Source organism: Cheilinus undulatus, linkage group 11, assembly GCF_018320785.1.
Source record: "Cheilinus undulatus linkage group 11, ASM1832078v1, whole genome shotgun sequence".
Lineage (NCBI taxonomy): Eukaryota > Metazoa > Chordata > Actinopteri > Labriformes > Labridae > Cheilinus > Cheilinus undulatus.
In genome coordinates, this window is record NC_054875.1 from 41281848 (window position 1) to 41302595 (window position 20748).

The following is a 20748-nucleotide window of genomic DNA, read 5'->3' on the forward strand; positions in this document are numbered from 1 at the left end:
GTTGGTCAAACAAACCCCAAACACTAAATTCAATCCGCAGTACACTGTGAAGACAGTGAAGCATGGTGGCCAAGCATCATGATATGGGGATGTTTCTCTCATTATGGTGTCAGGTCTATCTATCGCATACCAGAGATCATGGATCAGTTTGCATACATCAAAATACCTGAACAGGTCATGTTGCCCTAGGCTGGAGAAGAAATGCCATGCTGAATGCCGAACACACCAGTAAGCCTGATCCCCGGACCATGATCCAAAGAAAAACTTGTGGAGTGACATCAAAAATATTGTTTTTTAAGCAAAACCAAGACATGCATTGTTGCCATGCATTTGCCTGTTTGGAAATAATATCTACTATAAGGATTTTGAACTGTATTCATTTTTTAAAACACACAGCTTCCACTCTCAATGCGATGATTTTGAAATGATCAACATAAATTTCCCTAAGCAACATTTCCTCCAGGTCCCATTAGCAGTCCTGTATAGTGGGGAGCATGCTGATGGTGCAGTTACCTGAGGGTGTGGCAACAGGCAGTGGAGCTGGAGACGGCATGTCGACGCTCATTTTTCTCTTGGCTTCCTGGACTGGATTCTCAAACTGGGTCTTCTGGTTGATGTGGCTAAAACGAAGAAAAAAAAACACTACATTAACACTTAAAAAGTGGTTTTCAATGGTATTTTTGGCCCTGGAACATCCACTTTTATTGTCAAATTCTTCACCCACACCGGTCACCTACACAGCAGCTGCTGTTTCTGCTTTTGTTTTCATGTGTGGCCTCACACACAGCTCATCCACACTGCTGATACTGCTCTTTGTCTTTCATGCAAACCTGCGATTTGACTATGAGGGCTGGGTGTCACGTAACATCTGCTGGGTAGACAGCATGTCATAAAGCATACACCCTGGTCAAATACAGTAAGAAAACCACAAACCTGAGCCCGTCTACAGCAGCAGTGTAGCACACGTAGATGGACAAGAGAGCACATCTAAACCTCAGAAATAAAAAAACATGATTGCCCGGCGAGTTCAAAGAGAATAGGATAGAGAGGATCAGTGGCAATCTTTGCTGTGATAGCCCACGTTGCCTTGATGGGATCATCTGCTCAATGCATTTTAATCCCAGGATCAAAAGATTCAATAAACTCTGGACAGACGTACATTACAATGTGCCTGTTTTTCTGTATTACATTTGCAGAGATTTCTATCTAGCATTTTTTTTATGTTTTTGACAATAAACAGCCTTCAGAAATCCAAGAGCAGAAGCTCTGGTTTTGGGGATTTGCACAAATGTCATTGAAAGAAAAAAAGTTCGACACTGAACTAAAAAAACACTCAATTCTGAGCGAGTGCATTCAACCAACTTCAAGTCAAAAACATCTCATTATACTTATTAGAACAAATCCACTTAAAAAGTCCAATCAAACTGATTATTTCAAGATGAAAAAAGAAAAAGTATCACCTGAGTAGCTAAGCAGAACCATCACCACCGACAGGTAGACGCCTTTGCAATGATTGCTGGTCAAAGAAGTGGCTTCAGATGAACCCTGACCTTGTACCAGTAGAATCTATCAAGTTCTGCCTGCCTAGATCAGGCCGTCCTCACAAACTGAGGGACGGTTCAAAAAGGAGAGCTGCCACCAAGACACCTAGGACTACTCTGAAGGAGTTACAAGCCTCAGCAGCTGAGATGGAAGAGACTCTGCATACAACAGTTGTTGCCCTGAAAGACACTGTTGAAGAAAATTTATCAAATCTCCACGAGAGTTTGCCAAAAGGCATGTGGGAGGAAAGACCTTTGGTCTGATGCGACCAAAATCGTGCTTTTTAGCTATTGGACAAGACGCTATATTTGGCTGCACATCACCACAAACATCCACAAGCACGGTGGTGGCAGCATCATGCTGTGGGGATGCTTCTCAGCAGCTGGCCCTGGAAGACTTGTAAAGGTAGAGGGTAAAATAAATGTGGCTAAATATAGGAAAATAGGGGGACAATCTGCAAGAGAACTACAGCTTTGGAGAAGATTTTTTTTTCCAGCATGACAATGACCTGAAGCATACAGCGAAAGCTACACAGAAATGGTTTAAAGACAGCAAGGTGAAGCTGAACCCAGCCCTCAGAACAGTTAAATCTGGCCTGCAAGGTTATAACATATTCCTGTTATAGCTGGACCGTCAGTATGAGGTCTGCAGATTTCTTTTGCACTTTTTAAATTTAAAAATTAGTGCTAAGTTTTTTGTTCTTATTTTATTACAGGTGAAAGGAGGTTGACAGTTTATGGTTAAAAAGGTGATGCTGTTAGACCCCTCAGGTTAGACCTGAATCCAGAATCCAGCCCATGCTGTGATTGAGTTTGACACCCCTGCAATAGAGGATTTGTGGCTGGACTTGAAAAGTGGTGCTCATGCCTGGTCCACATGCAACCTGACAGAGCTTGCAAAGACGAATTAAATAAAATTGCAGGGTCCAGATGTGCAAGCCTGATTGAGACCTATCCACACACTCAGAGCTGTGATTGCAGCCAAAGGTGCATCTAGTAAATAATAACTTGAAAGGGATGAATTTTTATGCAATCACTGATTTTAAATGACATACTTTTGTTTGAATCACTGAACAGAGGGCAAGCAAATTTTACTCAATCCAAGATGCTCAAGAAGTAAAACTGTTTTTATAAGCTTTTCAGGCCTTATTTTTGCCTCCAATAACTTGAAAATAGATGTTTATCCAGTCATGTCAGGCAAATGTGGATTCATAAAAATCTAGTGGTCTTTTTTTACTTGAATTAGACAAATACATTAACTAAAATGTGAGTTTTTGCAGTGTACTGACTCACAGGCCACCCCTATAGAGACATTGCCTGCTACCTGTAGAAATGTTGCTCGTCTGCTTAACGAGCTTTAACTGCTGTAAATCCTGATCATGACGGCACCTTAGGAAGACAAAATGCATCAACGCTGCACAATGAATCAGCCCCATGCTGAGACACTGATGCTATGAGTATGTTTGTGGCTGAGCGTACGCCACAGAAAGTGCACCGCTCTCTCTCGCTGTGTATGACTCAGGCACAGAGATCCCCTCCCCATTAAGTCTGCAAAGATAAACACCCCCCCCCTCCCTTTCTCTTTCATTTCCACGCTTTCATTTCCTCTGCGGCTCCGTCTTCCTTCTCTCGCTCCTTAATTGCCACACCTCGTGTTTTGTTTGGCAGTTTGAGGAAATAATGAGACTTTGAGTCACGTTGTCGCATTCGCTCGTTCATTCATAACAAAAATTTGGCAGACAAAAAGAGAATACGGAGAGGCAGCCCCTTGATGACCCTCTTGCATAACCCCCCGCCCCTCCCTGCATGCAGGTCTGTGCCCCTTTGTCCACAGTAATGGGACTAAAATGAAACATTGTGCTCTTGTTTACACTCTTGATCAGAGTGGAATCTTGCCCTTGTTTCCCTCACAGGGACCCCAAACCTTATTGTCTGTTTTCTCCACTGTCTTTTCTCTACAGCACACACACATACACAGCGTTATCTGTACTGACATAATTGCATTCTGCAGGACTGTGGGAAACTATGGACAAAAGCATATTCCATCATTGCACACAGTGGTCTACAGTTCCCCTGAGACTCCACATTTAATTCTTCTATATGTCTGGAATGCAGTGATATAGCTTCAAGCTGCAGAAAATGTGAGAATATTATCGTAAAAATATGCACAATTTACCTGACTGTAAGTACGGATACCTGTGTAAAAAGACTTAAGAAGTAGGTGCAGTTATTAGAACTATTTACCAAAAATTGATGAAAGTAAAGTCTCTAAAAACTCCTGTCACATGAAAGTTTAAAAATGTCTACCAGCTGTTTCTGTGCAAAGGCAGCAGAATCTTACATCACCCTTTGAAGGCTAAATAAAAAAAGCAGTGATAAAAGTATAATAAAAAAATACTGAAATAATAAACACCAGCTTTATTCATATATTCACTCTGATTGAATGAGGTCCAGCTGCTCAGACACTGAAAGTAAAGACTTCTAGATCATGTTTTTCCCACTTGGCTAAAAAATCGTGAGCACTACAATTTTAATAAATTCCTCCTCTCCAAGGTCAGGGCTCTCCCTCTTTGCACGTCTTGTCTTGTTCCCTCGACCCCATGCCCACACCACTGGTGAAAGCATCTCTGTCTGTTCTGTGCCCCATCATGGTAGACATCATCAATACCTCATTATCATCTGGAATTGTCCCCTCATCCTTCAAAACTGCCTCAGTAACCCCCATCATCAAGAAGCCTGGGTCAGACCCGGAGGACCTCTCCAACTATCGACCGATCTCCAACCTTCCCTTCATCAGCAAAATTCTCGAAAAAGCAGTCGCTGCCCAACTCCAGCAACACATGTCCAACCATGAGCTCCATGAACCTCTTCAAACAGGATTTTGCACTCACCACAGCACTGAGACTGCCCTTATCAAAATAACCAATGACCTCCTCACAGCTGCAGATTCTGGACACATCAGCCTCCTCATTCTCCTTGACCTAACCGCTGCCTTCGACACAATATCCCACACCGTCCTCCTTGACCACCTGTCTCACCATCTTGGCATCACTGATACAGCTCTCTCCTGGTTTCACTCATATCTCTCACAAAGGAAACAGTTTGTTACCATCGGCACCTCTCACTCATCCCCCGCCCCAGTTAACCAGGGCGTGCCTCAAGGCTCTGTTCTTGGACCTCTCCTTTTCACCATCTACATGCTTCCCCTTGGACAGATTATTCACAAACACGGTCTCAGCTTTCACTCTTATGCAGATGACACCCAACTCTATCTCAGCACCAAACCATCCACTCAGCTCCCTCCCCACTCCCTGGTAAACTGCCTCCACGACATCAAAGCCTGGATGACCTCTAACCAACTCAAACTCAACAGCAATAAAACAGAGCTCATGGTGGTGGCCCCCAAAGTGCTGCTGCAGAAGGTTGGAGATCTCATGCTCGATGTGGACGGGACCTCCATCTGTCCATCCTCCGAGGTCCAAAACCTGGGCGTCATCCTGGACTCCACCCTCTCCTTCCAGTCCCACATAAAGTCTGTCACCAAATCTGCCTTCTATCATCTCAAGAACATCTCCAGACTCCGACCATCACTCCCTGATTCTGTGGCTGAAACACTCATTCATGCTTTCATAACCTCCCGCCTGGACTACTGTAATGGAGTCCTGTCTGGAGTTCCCAGCAAAACCCTGGACAGGCTTCACGTCCAAAACTCTGCAGCTAGAGTTCTCACCCGCACTAGACCCTGGCAACACATCACTCCGACCCTCATCCACCTCCACTGGCTCCCTATCAAGTCCCGTATCAACTACAAAGTCCTCCTCCTCACATACAAATCTCTCCATGCTCTGGCTCCCCAGTACCTTTCTGATCTCCTCCATCCATACACACTATCCCGCAACCTTCGATCTTCAGACACCGGCCTACTTTCCATGCCCAAAACCAAACTCCAAACCTATGGAGACAGAGCCGTCAGTGCTGCAGCTCCCACCCTCTGGAACACTCTTCTAGCGCTCCATCTCTGGACATTTTCAAAAAACGTCTCAAGCACCACCTGTTCACCACAGCCTACAGTCTTCACTAAACCACCCCTTACACTCATCCTACCCCTCACATAGTTTGTCCATGTCTATGTGTTCCTGTAAAGCGTCCTTGGGTTTCTTGAAAGGCGCTATATAAATTCAAGATATTATTATTATTATTATTATTAAAACTTGATTTTGTGTCATATTACATCTGTCATGAGTGATTTTCTGATGAATACACAAGAAAACTGACTTTTTCCTCATCTAATTACATTGAAATCATGCAAAAACTTCTGGCAATGAAGAATAAGCCAGTACAAATGACAAGTGCACAAACTGCAGTTCCTTGAGTGTCCAGCCTGGAACTCATGTGACTTTTCGGGGCTTTAATGATTAAATCTTCACCAGTAAACCCCATACTGAATGTCTTTATATCCATTATAATTCAATTACGATCATTTTTTTTACTGCTAGCCTGAATGCTAACTGCCATACTGTGAGATAGATAGAGCCTGTGAGGCAGCCCCCTGTATTATTATTTTAATATTTAGCAGTAAAACTCAAAAACAACTTCAGGGTCACAGAGATGCTGTACATTATGATTCTATTTGCTGATCATTTTTTTTACTGCTAGCCTGAATGCTAACTGCCATACTGTTTACCCTTTGTGAGGGTCTGTCAGCCAATGGCAGGCTGTTCCGTAACCATGCCATGCTGCCTGAATAGAGCATCATGGAGAGAGAGATAGATAGAGCCTGTGAGGCAGCCCCCTGTATTATTATTTTAATATTTAGCAGTAAAACTCAAAAAAACAACTTCAGGGTCACAGAGATGCTGTACATTATGATTCTATTTGCTGAGCCATTTTGTGACTCAAATATAGGTCTCAAATAATTTGCTATTCTGCACAGTCAGTCCAGAAAGTTCACACTGGTATCAGATCAGTACTTGATATCAGCCGATACCCAACACCTTGGTATCGGAATTGGCATCAGGCAAGAAAAAATTTGTTTGATTGTGTAGACGCAATGCTTACAGGCATGCATTAAAGACCACAACATCAACTGGCATGTTCTGGGGTATACTGCAAGTAAACAAAAAGCATGGCTTTATCCAAATCTGTCTTGCCTCGCTCAGAATCATGGGATTTATGGCCCATATTTGAGATCCAGATTAGAAACCCACTTACTTTGAAAAAAGAAAGGTACCCAAACGGGGAGCTGGCTGGCATGGTAAGAGAGACAAAGCTATGATGCATAGGCTGTTGTTTGCCCAACAAGGGGGCAAGTAAGTTCCCATATCAGGCTGTTCTGGTTCAGGTTACTTTATTTGTACCTGTAGGTACACTGCAGATGTACTGCTAATGCATAGTATGAACACATGTTCTAAGCACAGATTCTTAGTATCTAAATATCCAAAACAGGTCATTAATCCATGATAAAGCATTGTCTAACAACCACTTTGAGACTCCAACATTGTGACCAAGACACCTGTGATGGACCTGTTTCTCTGCTGTATAAGGTACACTGAGTAAACAGTTAACCACTGTTTCTTTGTTTTGGATATATTTCATATTTTTGGAGAGGAAGTGTGTTATGCAAATGCACCACCCAAAATGCTTTGCATGTGGCTCATGCCAGAGAACAGGAAGGTTTTGCCACTTTTTCAATGGCTTTTCTCCTGCAATATGTAAAATTTGTTCATTAAACAATGCATTGATTTGGGTACCAAATGAATTAAAAATGATGTATTAAATATAATCTTGACTTTCAGGTTTAGTATTTAAAGAAGTGTTGCCCTGCAACACCAGAGTAAATGATTGAGCTGAGAGGTTCTCTTAAACTGAGAGATGCTGTTGCATCATATTTTCTTTGACTTTAAGGTAAGGGCACTTCACTTCTAGTGTACATGAAAAACTTTCTTTTGTTAAGAAGGATGATATGGAACTTGTGATAGACTAAAAGTTACAACATTAATATAACAACAGAAAAAAGGGTAACAGTGCATCCATGAGGACATTTTAGCTGCTAGTAAAGCCCTAAATGTATCCAAGACACACTGTGATGGACCTGTTTCTCTGCTTATCTCTGCTGTATAAGGTACACTGAGTAAACAGTTAACCACTGTTTCTTTGTTTTGGATATATTTCATATTTTTGGAGAGGAAGTGTGTTATGCAAATGCACCACCCAAAATGCTTTGCATGTGGCTCATGCCAGAGAACAGGAAGGTTTTGCCACTTTTTCAATGGCTTTTCTCCTGTAATATGTAAAATTCAAGCATGAAACGGCACTTTTTAACCACTTTTCAACATTTTTCTGCCTATTTCAGCCCCTCTAATTCTTATCTTACCCAATATTTGCAGCTTGTATCCATTTTTGCCTCTTTTAACCCAATTTTGCCACTCTGTAACCACTCTTCACCACTTTTTGTCTGCCACTTTTAATAAATGTTTCCATTTTTTAACCGCTTTTCAAAATTTTCTTCCAATTTCTGCCCCCTGTTTTCCCATCTTAACACTAATTTTTGCTACCTTTATCCAATTTTTGCCTTCTGGAAGCCATTTTTGTTACTCTTAACCCAATTTTGCCACTCTATAACCACTCTTCACCACCTTTCAACAGCTAGTTTTTGCCACTTTTAACACATTTCTGCCACTTTTCACCCATTTTGCCACCTTTTCATCACCATGGCAATGGTAGTTTATTGATTAGTTAATACACATTATCAAGTGTTATTCCATTGAAAGGGCTCCTGAATTTATAACATCAAGTAAACAACAGAGGTGAGCAGAGCGGAGCGGTCTGTCTATGTGCAGCCTGGAAGCCTTCACTGAGGTGGTATTTTGAGAGTTTTCCAAAGTGAAATCAGACATTCAGCACAGTGGTGTTGTTATTTTCCATCTCTGTGCAAGCAGAAATATGCCACACTGCACCTTAAAGGCCAAAACAGGGGAATATTTATGGGACAACAAATGCACCAGTCTTGGATTTGACCGTAAATGCAGTCAACACTGTCAGCCCTAAAAATCACCACATGGAAATATCAATTTGGTCTTGCATTTTTAGAGTTTTTGTTTTTATTTTAAAACAAACTCCAGTCTGGTTCAATACCAGTTAAAAACTCCTCCCAGGAGCTTTAGTTAATAATCATGTTTAAAAATGTTATGACTAGAAAGCTCATGTATTTGCATTAAAACATCAGCAGTAGCATGAAAAAGTTGATTGAAAAAAAAAAACAAACTAAGCCCAGACACCCAAAAACTCTATGTAAGTGTTAAAACTAAGTATTTTCACTTTACACCTTCTCACCTCTGCAGAGCAGTCACACAGGTGAACAGCTAGAGATTGAAGCTGCTGGCTGAACTTTTCAACAATGACTTCGGCAAACTCACACACATTTCATTTAAGCAAGCAGTACACCACATCCTCTACATCAAGCACAATCCACAGCTGTAGCCCTCCAGGTGGCTTCAGGCACAGGGAGAAGTTTACTCACTCGACGTAGTAGGTGCCGTACTGGGGGTCCTCAATCTTCTCCCAGCCGTAGGGCAGCTCTGGGTGGGGGGAGAAACAGGCAGACGCAAATCACTTCAGATACTGCTGAGGCACTACACGGACAATTGGACACACGCAATGAGGCATGGTGCTTTGACTGGCAGCCTCACAGCATGTTAACCAACACACGGAGAACAGGAGGCCTTGCTTTTATTTGTCACTATGTGTTTAGGGCTTAATACACACAGCCGAGGAGGCGGGGAGAGGAGGAGAAAATGCTGAGTTATTATATAGCCTCCCTGGAAAGTAATAGCTTTTCTCCCCAGCCGTGTGTATGTGTGCTGTATCTTGAGTTTGTGGCAAACACATGTAGCTCAGAGGGGATCTTTACGCAAGAGGGGCTGTGGGAAATTGCCTTTTGAGGGATTCTACACTGATGAGCTCTCTGCATGTGTCCCTGATGTCATTAGGAGAGGAGAGAAGGAGAGGGGTGGGATGGAGACAGCAGGTTTGTGCTGTGTCAAAGGCGTGACTGTGACCAGGCCTGCTCGACTGTTCCATCTCCATCTGTTAGCCAGCACCCTGTTTAACTACTGCAGCATGGCTGTATGTTGAAAGTAGCTTTGCATACATGGGGCATACGTTTTTTATAAGCTGTCTTTGGCCCTCTCTCCACTGAAGATGTACTGGGTTAAAAGCTGAAAAGCAGACTCAAGCTGAAGGCCTGGCCATAGAATAGGACCAGGACCCTGAAAAACCCAGTGAATGGGCCCACCCCAGTTGTTATTCATTGATGATATCAATGCATGTGTAATGGATCAGTAGCGTTGGTGTTAGCATGCATCCTGGCTAGCATTTATCTCATTTTGGAGCTATAAAAGTATGTAAGCTATTTTGGGTTTTGATGGTCAAATTATTTATTTATGCCAGATTTGAACCCCTTTTCAACTCAGTTTCCGCCCATTTCTGACGTGGGTTTTTGTATTTTTGCAACTTTGAACCCATTGGGTCATTTTTTAACCGCTTTTCAACACTTTCCACCCAATTTTGCCCTATTTTTTTCCATCTTAACCCATTTCTGCAGCTTTTAGTCCAATTTTGCCTCTTTTAATGCATTTTTGCATACTTTTCACCACTTCTTGCTACACTGAAACTTTACCTTACCTTTTAACCAACTTTTGCCACAAAATCCATTTTGCCAATTTTGAATTGCTTTTCAACATTTTTGTATTTAACACATTTGAACAGTTATCCAATTTTTGTCACTGTTAACCAATTTTTGCTACTTTTTACCCATCTTTGGCACTCTGTAATCACTCTTCACCACTTTTTGTCTGCAAGTTTTTGCCGCTTTTGACCTATTTTTGACACTTTTTACCCGCTTTTCACCCCCACCCCCACCAAATTTTTCCCTATTTTTGCCCATCTTAACCCATTGTTGCAGCTTTTATCCCATTTTTGCTACATTTTAACACTTATTGCCACTCTTTAACCGCTCTTAACCAATTTTTGTCGGGCAGTTCTTACCACTTGTAACCAATTTTTGCCACTTCAAACTCATTTTGCCACTTTTGAACTGCTTTTCAACATTTTTCCTCCCATTTTTCCCCACTTATGTCTTTAACACATTTGAACAGTTTTTATCAAAATTTTGTCACTCTTAACCAACTTTTGCTACTTATTGCCCATTTTGCCACTCCGTAAAACACTCTACACCACTTTTTGTCTGCCAGTATTTGCCACTTTTGATCAATTTTTGACACTTTTTACCTGCTTTTCACCCCCCCACCCCCCAAATTTTGCCCTACTTTTGCCCATCTTGACCCATTTTTGCAGCGTTCATCCCATTTTTCCCTCTATTAACCTATTGTTTTTACATTTTACCACTTTTTAACCACTTAGTAACCACTCTTAACCAGTTTTTTTGTCTGACAGTTTTTACCATTTTTAACCAATTTTTTCCTCTTTAAAATCAATTTTTTTCTTTTTTGTCTTTAACACATTTTTGGAGCTTTTATCCCATTTTTGCCACTCTGTAAGCACTCTTCACCACTTTTTGTCTGTCAGTTTTTGCCACTGTTAACCAATTTTCGAACAGTTAACAAACAAATAACAATGACCATAACATTTGTAGGCAGTAATAACATTTGCAAGCTCATTAGCTAAGTAGCTAGATGCTTCTTGCTCAGGTGAGTCAGACGAGATGGCGACTTTCCACTGGTCATCTTCTTTCAGTTATGATGGAACAATAGTTGGCTCATTCTCCCTCTTTCTTTATTTATTAGCCGCTTCAGTCAGAGAGACTGATGGAGGTTGACATGGAGTAATAGCCTTATAAATAACCTGAAAGACTCAGGGACTCAGAAATCAGGGCCTGTATTTCCTGTCAGCTCTCGGCTTATGTCAGCTGTTTTCTGGTAACAGACATGATGTCACGATTACCTATCCCATGAAAAAAGATCATCCAGTAAAATAATAAAAGTTATTTTGGTATTTTCTTTCCTCTATAATTTACAGCACTTTTCTGCCACTATGCTCTCATTTTGAACATTTTTGTCATTTTTTCTTCCCTTTTTCTTACTTTAAAAGTTTCAAAATGACTTTTTCAGTTAGAACTTTAAAACCGGAAGAAAAAAAAAATCTTAACTTTATGGAAAAAAGGCTGCAGGTCATGAACGCACTGCTGATTTTAAGGGTCTGTGTGGGCGGGAGGGACTGTTTATTAGAAGTGTTCATTTCTGTGCAAAAGTCAGGAGTTCACCAACTACCAAATGTGTTTTCTCACCTCCTTCCTCGCACTTTTCAGGAGGTTTGGCCTTCCTCGCGAGGCGTGGGTCCAGCCAGGTGGTGGTCTTGCTATTGTGACTGCAGGCCAGAGAGGAGACAAGGCTTTAGACGTGGTATTGATACCAAAAAGCAACATATAATATGACAGTTTGGCAATTATAGCTGGAAATTCCTCAGAGCCACTTACCCTGGAGCTATTACAGCTCAAACAAACAAAAACTGTGACTAATTCATAATCCTAAGGGATCGAATGCCTTATTAAAGAGGCTTTTAAATATTTGTGAAACTTTAACAGATCTCACAGGACCAAACGGATGAGAGTAAAGGGGAATAAAAGAGGAACCTGTGAGAGAGAAAAGGGTGAGCAGCTGCAGGGATCATAAAGAGCAGAGCTGAGGGAGCAGGTCAGGGGGGGTTGGCTGGCTTCATTTAGTCTGTTTTTTCTCTCCCTGGCAGAGGGAGCGATTGATTTAAGGGCGAGCGGCAGCACCTGGCTCTGTAAGTGGCTCTCCATTGACTGCCTGCTACACTAACCGGGCCAGGTAAACAAGGCAGGCCTGCCGCTTTTAGGAACAGCCAACAGAGGCGACATTAAACATGGAGGAAATTAAAGATAAGCTTAATTGAGAGGAACACAAGTGCCACGTGAGTCCAATGATCCGGCTTCCAAGTCTCAACACCTGGTTTGATACAGAACAGAGGAATTTGCTGGATGGGGAGTAGAGAGGAGTCACTGCCAGATCTTTTCAGATGATTTTGGAGAGGACTGGGAGCAGGGTGAGCTCATGCTGATGGAATAGGACTCAAACAATGCAGTACTTACTCTATAAAGTACACCATGCCCGTTTCTGTGTAGGCCATCTCCCAGTTTTTCGGCAGCGGCTCCTGACTCTCGTCCTGCGCGTTCCATGCCCGGAGGTCCATCGCCGCCGCCGACTGGGTGTAGCTGGGCACCGTCTTCCTCCACTCCGCCTTGTCTTTGTGCTCTGTGGCCCGGCATGGGGTAAGGGACACGGGCATGGAGATAGACAGAGGGATAGGGTGGGTGTAGGGGTACGGGAGGTGGTAGAAAGAGAAGGAGACAGGAGGTGAGAATGTGGCGCCATTGGAGCTCCTTTGGGCTCCTTGCATTTCTCCCTGCTCCTGCTGCTGCCGCTGTCGCTCGAGCTGATCTTCCTCTGTACTCCGGGTGGACGGTTACATCCACAAGAGAGAGAGTAGAGAGAGAGAGTCGAGAGAGTGAGAGAGAGAGGAAGGAAGCGCCGCAATTGCCATAGGATTTGCATGTCAGCTACGATGTACTGGGAACTGCCTCCCAGGCAAGGGCAGAGCTGACCAATGCTTCAGCCCCGGCCGTGAGCACCACATCACAGCTCTATTAGTATCACACAGGGTGCTGCACACATGTGTGTGTGTTGTGCAGGTTTTCATCTGGCTGTGTATGACCTAGCTTCATTGTGACGTTGAATGCTCACTCTGTTTGGCCGGGTTAATTGAATGGCAGCGATGGAAAGTGACAGCTGTTGACTGGAAGAAGCCAAAAGCTTTTTTGTGCAGAAATTGGGGCCTTGTTTTTCATCATGCAGGGGGGTTTCGGCTTTACAAGTCAGAATACAAGCAGACACTCGCTCCGGGCGATAGCAGCTCTCAGACCTTGCAGAGAAATCAGAACTGGGCTGCTGCAGATGTAGGCTACATGCACTGAAGGTAAAAGGACACAAAAGCCGGCAATAATGCCTGACTTTAGTTAAATTACCTTCAAGGCATGCCTGGACGTCTACCCCTTTGTTGCACATCCTTTCCACTTTATAAATCCAATCCATCCACACAATAAAGAAGATATAATAATAATAATAAACCGCGCTGGAGATTAGACAACTCATGAAGTAGAGAATTAGGAGTGACATCCTTCTACGATGAGTGGTTTTTCTTGGCTGAGCTCCACACAGCCATCACTGCTGCCCAAGGCCACAGAGATGATGTGTCTCTCACAATGTTTCTCTCTTTGGCTCTTGGATGAGAGATGAGAAGTTACACGCTCACTGATCTTTTTTTCTTAAAATAATTTCTTCTCCTCAGCCTTCTCAAGTAAAACCTAGTCTCATATTGATTCCTCTGTCTCTTATGAATGCTAGTTTAAAGGATTATACTCAGCTTGGATTGATCGTGTTTATGCAGGTGGATGTGATTAAAGCAAAACTAAACTTAAAGCCATCACCGTGCATGTGCATTAGGGATGAATGACAGGGTAGCGGCGACGACCCTACACAAAAACAGAGTGGCAACTTGAAGGGTCATAAGTTCAAATCCCAGTACAATAAAGTCTGGATATTGGTCTTGTACCTTCCTAAGCACTGCTTACAAGATAACTGTGCTGATTTTTCAGCTTTATCCCCCTTCCGATCTAACCAGACATACCAGTTCACACATGTTTCACACATCCATCTGGAAAACCTCTCATAGACAGAAAGGGCAGCGCCTTTGAAAAAACTCGGAGGGTGACTGGATGAACGTTCTGTCTTTCACATCTTTACAGGCCATTCAGAGCAACAAAACACGTGACGTAGCTGCTAATGAGCTGCGCCTCCATAGAGAACTGCATAACGCAAACTATGGCGACTGTAGACATGTCAGTACACGACTTTTGTCGTTTTTGAAAAGAAAACAACTCACTGCTGTTCTTTGTTCTTCTTTAAACGAAGGAATGTTGTCGAGTTCTGATAAAACTTGCACTTTAGCAGCATCCTTGTAATCTCTTTCACCATGATTGCACTAGCCTCTTGTCGTTGCTTGCTTACGTCACGACTCAGACGCACCCAAGAGTACTGCCCCTCGTCGCTGATTGGTCTTGTCAATTTATAACCGGGCCCAAACAGTTCAGATGGGAGCTTTGCAAGATAGATTTGCCAGTAAGAAACACGGAACGGTGGCAACTACTTCTAAAACAGGTCTAAACAAAATCTTATTCTGAATTAGACCACTGACCTTTTCTTTGTTTTATTCATTATGTTTTGTTTAGTCTGAAACGTTTGCAACGTGATTATTTCATGAATAAAAATGCCAGACTTTGTTGAGGAATAAAATTGAATTAGAAATATATATATAACTGGAAATACTTTGTACCAACAAATTACAGCACTTCCTATCTGAGATATACGGTGTCAGAGATGAACAGTCTGCAACCAGACCCCTCTCATACAACAACTCTCTACTAAGGATAATTCACTTGATCCAAAGGGGGAGCAAATCTGGCCAAATGAGATGCTTAAAATTGTGTAGTGTGGTCAGCTTACCACTTTATAATAACTAGTCAATTTAAGCACTGATAAAGCATTAGTAAATTATCAGTAATTGATCATGTATAAAGAATTTACAAGCTACAAGCTTTTATTCTCTATCCCTAATCCTTACTCTGATCCTGACGGTGTCAAGCAGACTTTCTTCGCCCCATTTACAAACACTTCAGTCATAATTACTTGCCCTGTTGGCAGACAATTTTTTTTTTATTAAAAGCTATTCAGGCTTTATGTTTGCTTTTTATTTCTTTACATAAGATTTTTATGTGAATTTTTCCAATGATGTGGCGTATAATGAGTATACTGAAAGATTTCTTTCTTGAAATTGGAAAAATAATCCTGCTCAGGTTGGAGTTTTGCAGCACAGGTAATAAATTTGGCAGAGTAGCACACTGTGCAATGGTGATTAGCTGGTTTTGCAGCCCTGGCTCTTTGAGAGGCTCATTTGGCAAACGCTGTGATGCAGCAGTTTGATAGTCTGATGAGAAGCCAGTCACTGAAGCCGTGGCAGAGGAGAGGACAGCTGGGAGAGCCCGCTCCAGCAAAGGGCCACAAGCTGCTACTTCAGTCTGTAGCAAGACGGACGGAGGCTGTAAAACACTTTCATATGGATGGATATTAAGTAACATGTTGGCACATGCCCTTAACGATTATCATTTTTCTTTGCTGTAATATCATAACTCAGCAGTTAGAGGTTTTAGAACTAGACCATTCCCCATTAGCTGAGACATGTTCTGATTTAGTTTGTGCCGTACGAGGACATCCTTGAGAAGGAATCAAACAAGGACGGAGTCTATCCGTCTAGCAGAGAGACTGCTTCTATTGATCCCAGACACACTTTGGTTACGACTTTGTAGCGCTGTGATTTAGAGCTGATCTTGCATGCAGAACGGCTAATTGTGAGGATGTTTGTTTGGAGAAAAGAAAGTTAAATAGGAGAGAAAAAAGACTAGTTTGTGTGCTGAGAACAAAATAATCAAGTGGGTACAACTCAAACAAACAAACAACTACAGGATTTTATGTTGAGGGAAAAGCAACATAGACCAGTGATAAAATGAAAAGTATGAAAAGAATAATTGCTTTCTCACCAGCCAGGCCGTTGACCATAGGAGGCCTCTCTTCTTCTTCTTCCTCCTCCGGTGCAGCGCTGTCCTTCCTGTCCATCTTACTGACAGAGGTTGTTCGTTTTCTCTGGACATCCGTGTCAAAATCTTCATCAAACAGAACCTGGTCCACCAAATCCGGCTGCACAGGGCTGGGCTCTGCAGGGGGCTTTGGGGTCCCGTAGTAGTTTCCTTGAATTAAAAGAGAGGGATAAAATGTACCCTTGAATATGTTTAACTTGCACTTTTTCTTGACTATGTGTGCAGCAAAATCCTGACTTAAAATGCACACACACTCACTGAGTAATGAAGCACAGTAGGAAAGAACCACATGTCTCCTCTGCAGAACGCCAAAGAAAAGGCAGAGGAAAATAAACAGCAGAGTAGTCGCAAAAGACTGAGTCAATTTCCGATCGATAAGAAAACATCTCACTATGGAAAAGCTCTTATTTAAATCTCTGGGAAGGAACAGAAGAGTCTGATTGTTAGCTGCAAATCATATCTGGCACAAAGTGTTGGATGGAATAAAATGAGGCCAAGCTCTTGTCGTCGTAACTCAGATATTTGGCATCATTCCTGAATGAGGGTTGGGATTGATCCCTCCATTTGACTTTTTAAACATTTATTTGGAAACACACAGCAACAGTAGTTTAAGCAGTCATTATTCTGTTTGTAAGCTTCACAAACAGGTTAACATTTCAGCTGTTTGGAGTAGTTTCACGACATAAAAATTGATTTTTTAATTTCAGTTTCACAAGAAAAGCAACTAGGGCTACCGCCTGGTGATAATGCGCCTCTGCAAGGTATGACGGTACACTGTAAAGGTGCAATAGTGGGTCAAGAAGAAGGGCTGAGGGGACTTTTTTGACCTTGACTTTACACCTCCAAAGACAATTTTAATTGTTTCCCTAAACCAGAGTGGGTATTTATGCAAAGTTTGGAGAAAAAGACCTCAAGGAGTTCTTTAGGTATTGCAATTGCTTTTACCTTCATATTTAATCCGTTCTTCCTTGAGTCAGAGTGGATATTCATGCAAAGTACCGAGAAATTCCCTCAAGGTGTACTTGAGATATCAGCTTTGCAAGAAAGGTATGAACGTGAGGCCCATTGACCCTCACTTATGACCTTTAACCTTCATACTTCAATCTGCTGATCCTTGATGGAGAGCTGAAATTTGTGTCGACTTTGAAGAAAATCCCTCTTACAGTTCTTGAGATATTGTATTTTGATGCAAGTTGTGAACATGAGGCCCATTGACAAAGATCTATGAACTTTCACCTCCATATTTCAATTGGTTGATCCTTGAGTCAGAGTGAACATTTGTGCAAAGTTTAAAGAAAATCCCTCAAGGTGTTCTTGAGATATCCCCTTTGCAAGAAAGGTATGAACATGGGGCCCACTGACCCTCATCTTTGACCTTTAATATTCATACTTTAATCAGGCCATTCTTGACTTGACATAGAAATTTGTGCAAAGTATTAAGGCCCTCAGACTTCTTGAGATATCATACTGTCATGTAAGGTATGAAGATGAGGCCCAATGAGCAAGACCTATGACCTTTTACCTCCATATTTTTTATTAGTTTGAAGAAAATCCCTCAAGGTGTTCTTGAGATATCACCTTTGCAAGAAAGGTATGAACATGGGGCCCATTGACCCTCATCTTTAACCTTTAACGTTTATACTTTAATCAGGTCATCCTTGACTTAGAGTAGAAATTTGTGCAAAGTTTTAATGTCCTTAGACTTCTTGAGATATCATTTTTGTGTAAGGAATTAACATGAGGCCCAACGACCCTGATCTTTCACATTTCAGATCTATATCCAAACATTTCATTCTTGAGTCGGAGTGGACATTTGTGCAAAGTTAGAAGGAAAGCCCCAGTGGAGTTGAAGATTTATCTTTTTTAAGGTAGGGATAGACATGTAGCCAAACATCCCTAACCTCTTTCTTCTTCCATATCTAATCAGGTCATTCCTGAGTCTGAGTGGACATTTGTGCAATGTTTAAAGAAATTCCCCAAAGTGTTCTAGAGATGGCTATTGCTTGCAAGGCATGAATCTGAGACCCAATGACCCTCAATGGTAACCTTCTACCTTGAGTATAATCTTTTTGTTCTTGAGTCAGAGTGAAGTCAGAGTCAGGATATTTTTGCAAAGTTTAAAGAAAAGCTATTAAAAAGTGCTTGAGATAGCCATTTTCATATAAGGCCCAGTGACCCTCACCTAAGACCTTCTAGTTCAATACTTCAGTTCATCCTTAAATCAGTGTGGACATTTAGTAAAGTTTGAAGAACATCCTGCAAGGGATATCGCATTGAGATATAGCATTTTCATGTAAGGAATGAACATGAGACCCAGTGACCTTGGCCTGGCACTGTTTACCTCCATACTTTAACCTGATCATCCTTGAGTCAGAGTTGACATTTATTCGAAATCTGAGCAAAATCCCTCTAGAGTCTAGAGAGAAATTGTAGTTTCATGTAAGCGATGAACATGAGGCCCAGTGAAGCTCATATCTAATCATCCTGAGATAGTCTCTACAAGCAAGGTATTAACATGTGACCCAATGACCCACACCAATGACTCCATATTTTAAACACTTTATCCTTGTGGCAGAGTTAGCATTTTTGCAAAGTTTGAATAAAATCCCTTAAAGCATTCTTGCAATATTGCATTCATGAGAAAGCCCCGTGTGAAGGACAACAGAAAACATCATGCTTCTCTCCCTGGCTATATCTGGCACAGGGGCATAAATATGCATAAATATATTTCAGGCAGACAACTCACATTTGTAATAGTCTGAAATGTTTATTGCAGCGGGAAAGCATATTTTATGTTTGGCGTCTAGACTCTGACCTCATCACTCTTTGCAGATTCATTACGCATGCAGAAATCCAAAGTGTGATGAGATAGTAACTTACACCCTTTAGTCAGAGTCTACAGGTAGGTGCTGGGGTGGCGGGGCTGAAAGACAGAGTACAGGACTGGTGCACAGCAGAGGTGGTAATGACAGAGCTGAAGGAAAGACTGGAGATCCTGCAGCTTAACTAGATGACCAGTTGGGAGGAGTGTTAGTCTCAGATAGTTCCTCATAGAAAAGGTGGTGACTAGCTTTTAATATCTAATGTGCTATCACGTTATTAGATTTATGGGGTGACTCTTATTTTTGTCATAAGCACATTTGTCATAAGCATTTTCATCATTATACATCTGTTGCACTGATCATCTACTGGTGGCCCGGGGGCCACATCAGGCCCCCCAAAGCTCCCTGTCTGGCCCCTGAAAGATCATTAAATTCAGAAAAGAAGATTTTAAGAGTATCCTTTTGCTTTAAATGGCTGCAACTGTTAAATTCATCCCACAAACAATTAATATTGAAATAGTTTTAGACTGACTAACCATTTGATCTGTTTTCACAGAACTTTACAGTCAAAATTAGTTAATATTTTAAAAAATGATTAAGGTTGGCAGAAGTGTTGCAAAAATTGGCAGAAAAAAGTTGTGAAAGTGGTTAAAATGTGTAAAAAATGGTAAAGGAGAAAAAAGGGGTAAAAAGTATCAATAATGGGTTAAAAGTGGGAAAAAATGTTTTTAAAGTTGCAAAAATTGTTGAAAAAATGTAATAAAAGGGGTTAAAAAGTGGCAAAAATGGATAAGAGAGTGGCACAAAGGGGATAAAACATCCAGGAAAAGTGGTTTAAAAGGGGTTAAAATCATGCAAAAATTGGGTTAAATAGGCAAAAAGTATCAAAAAGGGATTAAAAGTGTCAAAATGGGTTAAAATTGGTGCTAAATGACAATTAGGGGGGGTCCATTCTCTTGGATTTTCAGGGTCCGGCCAATCCTGTTGTCAGGCCTGTCTCCTTGTGGCCTGCTGCATTTTAGATAATAGAGATAGATCTCACTGGTAATGACTAAAAATGTCCTGTAGTTTAAAGGAAAATACAAATACTACTGCAAGAACATTTCAATCAGACCAAAATGTTAATTCAATTTTTGTGTATTTGAAAGTCCGGCCCCCAGAGTTTCTGTTGAGACTAAATCTGGCCCATGTGCCAATGTACTTGATGAACCCTGATCTACTGGGTCACTGACACTGACCCACACTGCTGGAAAGCGAACTTATCAGACAGTACCATATGCTGTAGCTAATCCAACACAAACGGAAAGTCGTGTTGTCTCCTGACCTGGAGATCAATTTTACCCACCTTCTATTATAATCCTAAATGAGGTCATTTTTATTGTGTCTGCAAAGTTCAGGGAACCATAGAAGGGTTTTCCTAAATAAAGTTCTATATTAGCCTTAAGTCCCATATTTTGTTTTGTATATTTATTACTGTATTTCTATGAGTTCAACAACATTTTATCTACATGATATAAGCAGCAGTCTCCACAATGACCAAGAACTTCATCCTGGCAGTAATATGACTCCACAAGATAAACACCTGACAGGCAGTGAAACTATAGTAGTGGGTCAAGAAGAAGGGTTGAGGTTAGTTTGT

General features: G+C 41.6%; 1 protein-coding gene across 1 annotated transcript in view; it reads right to left on the bottom strand.

Moving 5' to 3' along the window:
- The window catches only part of magi3a (membrane associated guanylate kinase, WW and PDZ domain containing 3a), a 237816-nt gene that overhangs the window by 42895 nt on the left and 174173 nt on the right, over positions 1-20748 (bottom strand). Inside the window, exons 5-9 of the mRNA XM_041798984.1 lie at positions 16231-16437; positions 12670-12832; positions 11845-11924; positions 9061-9118; positions 514-620 (exon numbers count right to left, since the gene is read on the bottom strand). Coding sequence (XP_041654918.1) covers positions 514-620; positions 9061-9118; positions 11845-11924; positions 12670-12832; positions 16231-16437 — 615 coding nt within the window. The remainder of the gene's footprint in view (positions 1-513; positions 621-9060; positions 9119-11844; positions 11925-12669; positions 12833-16230; positions 16438-20748) is intronic.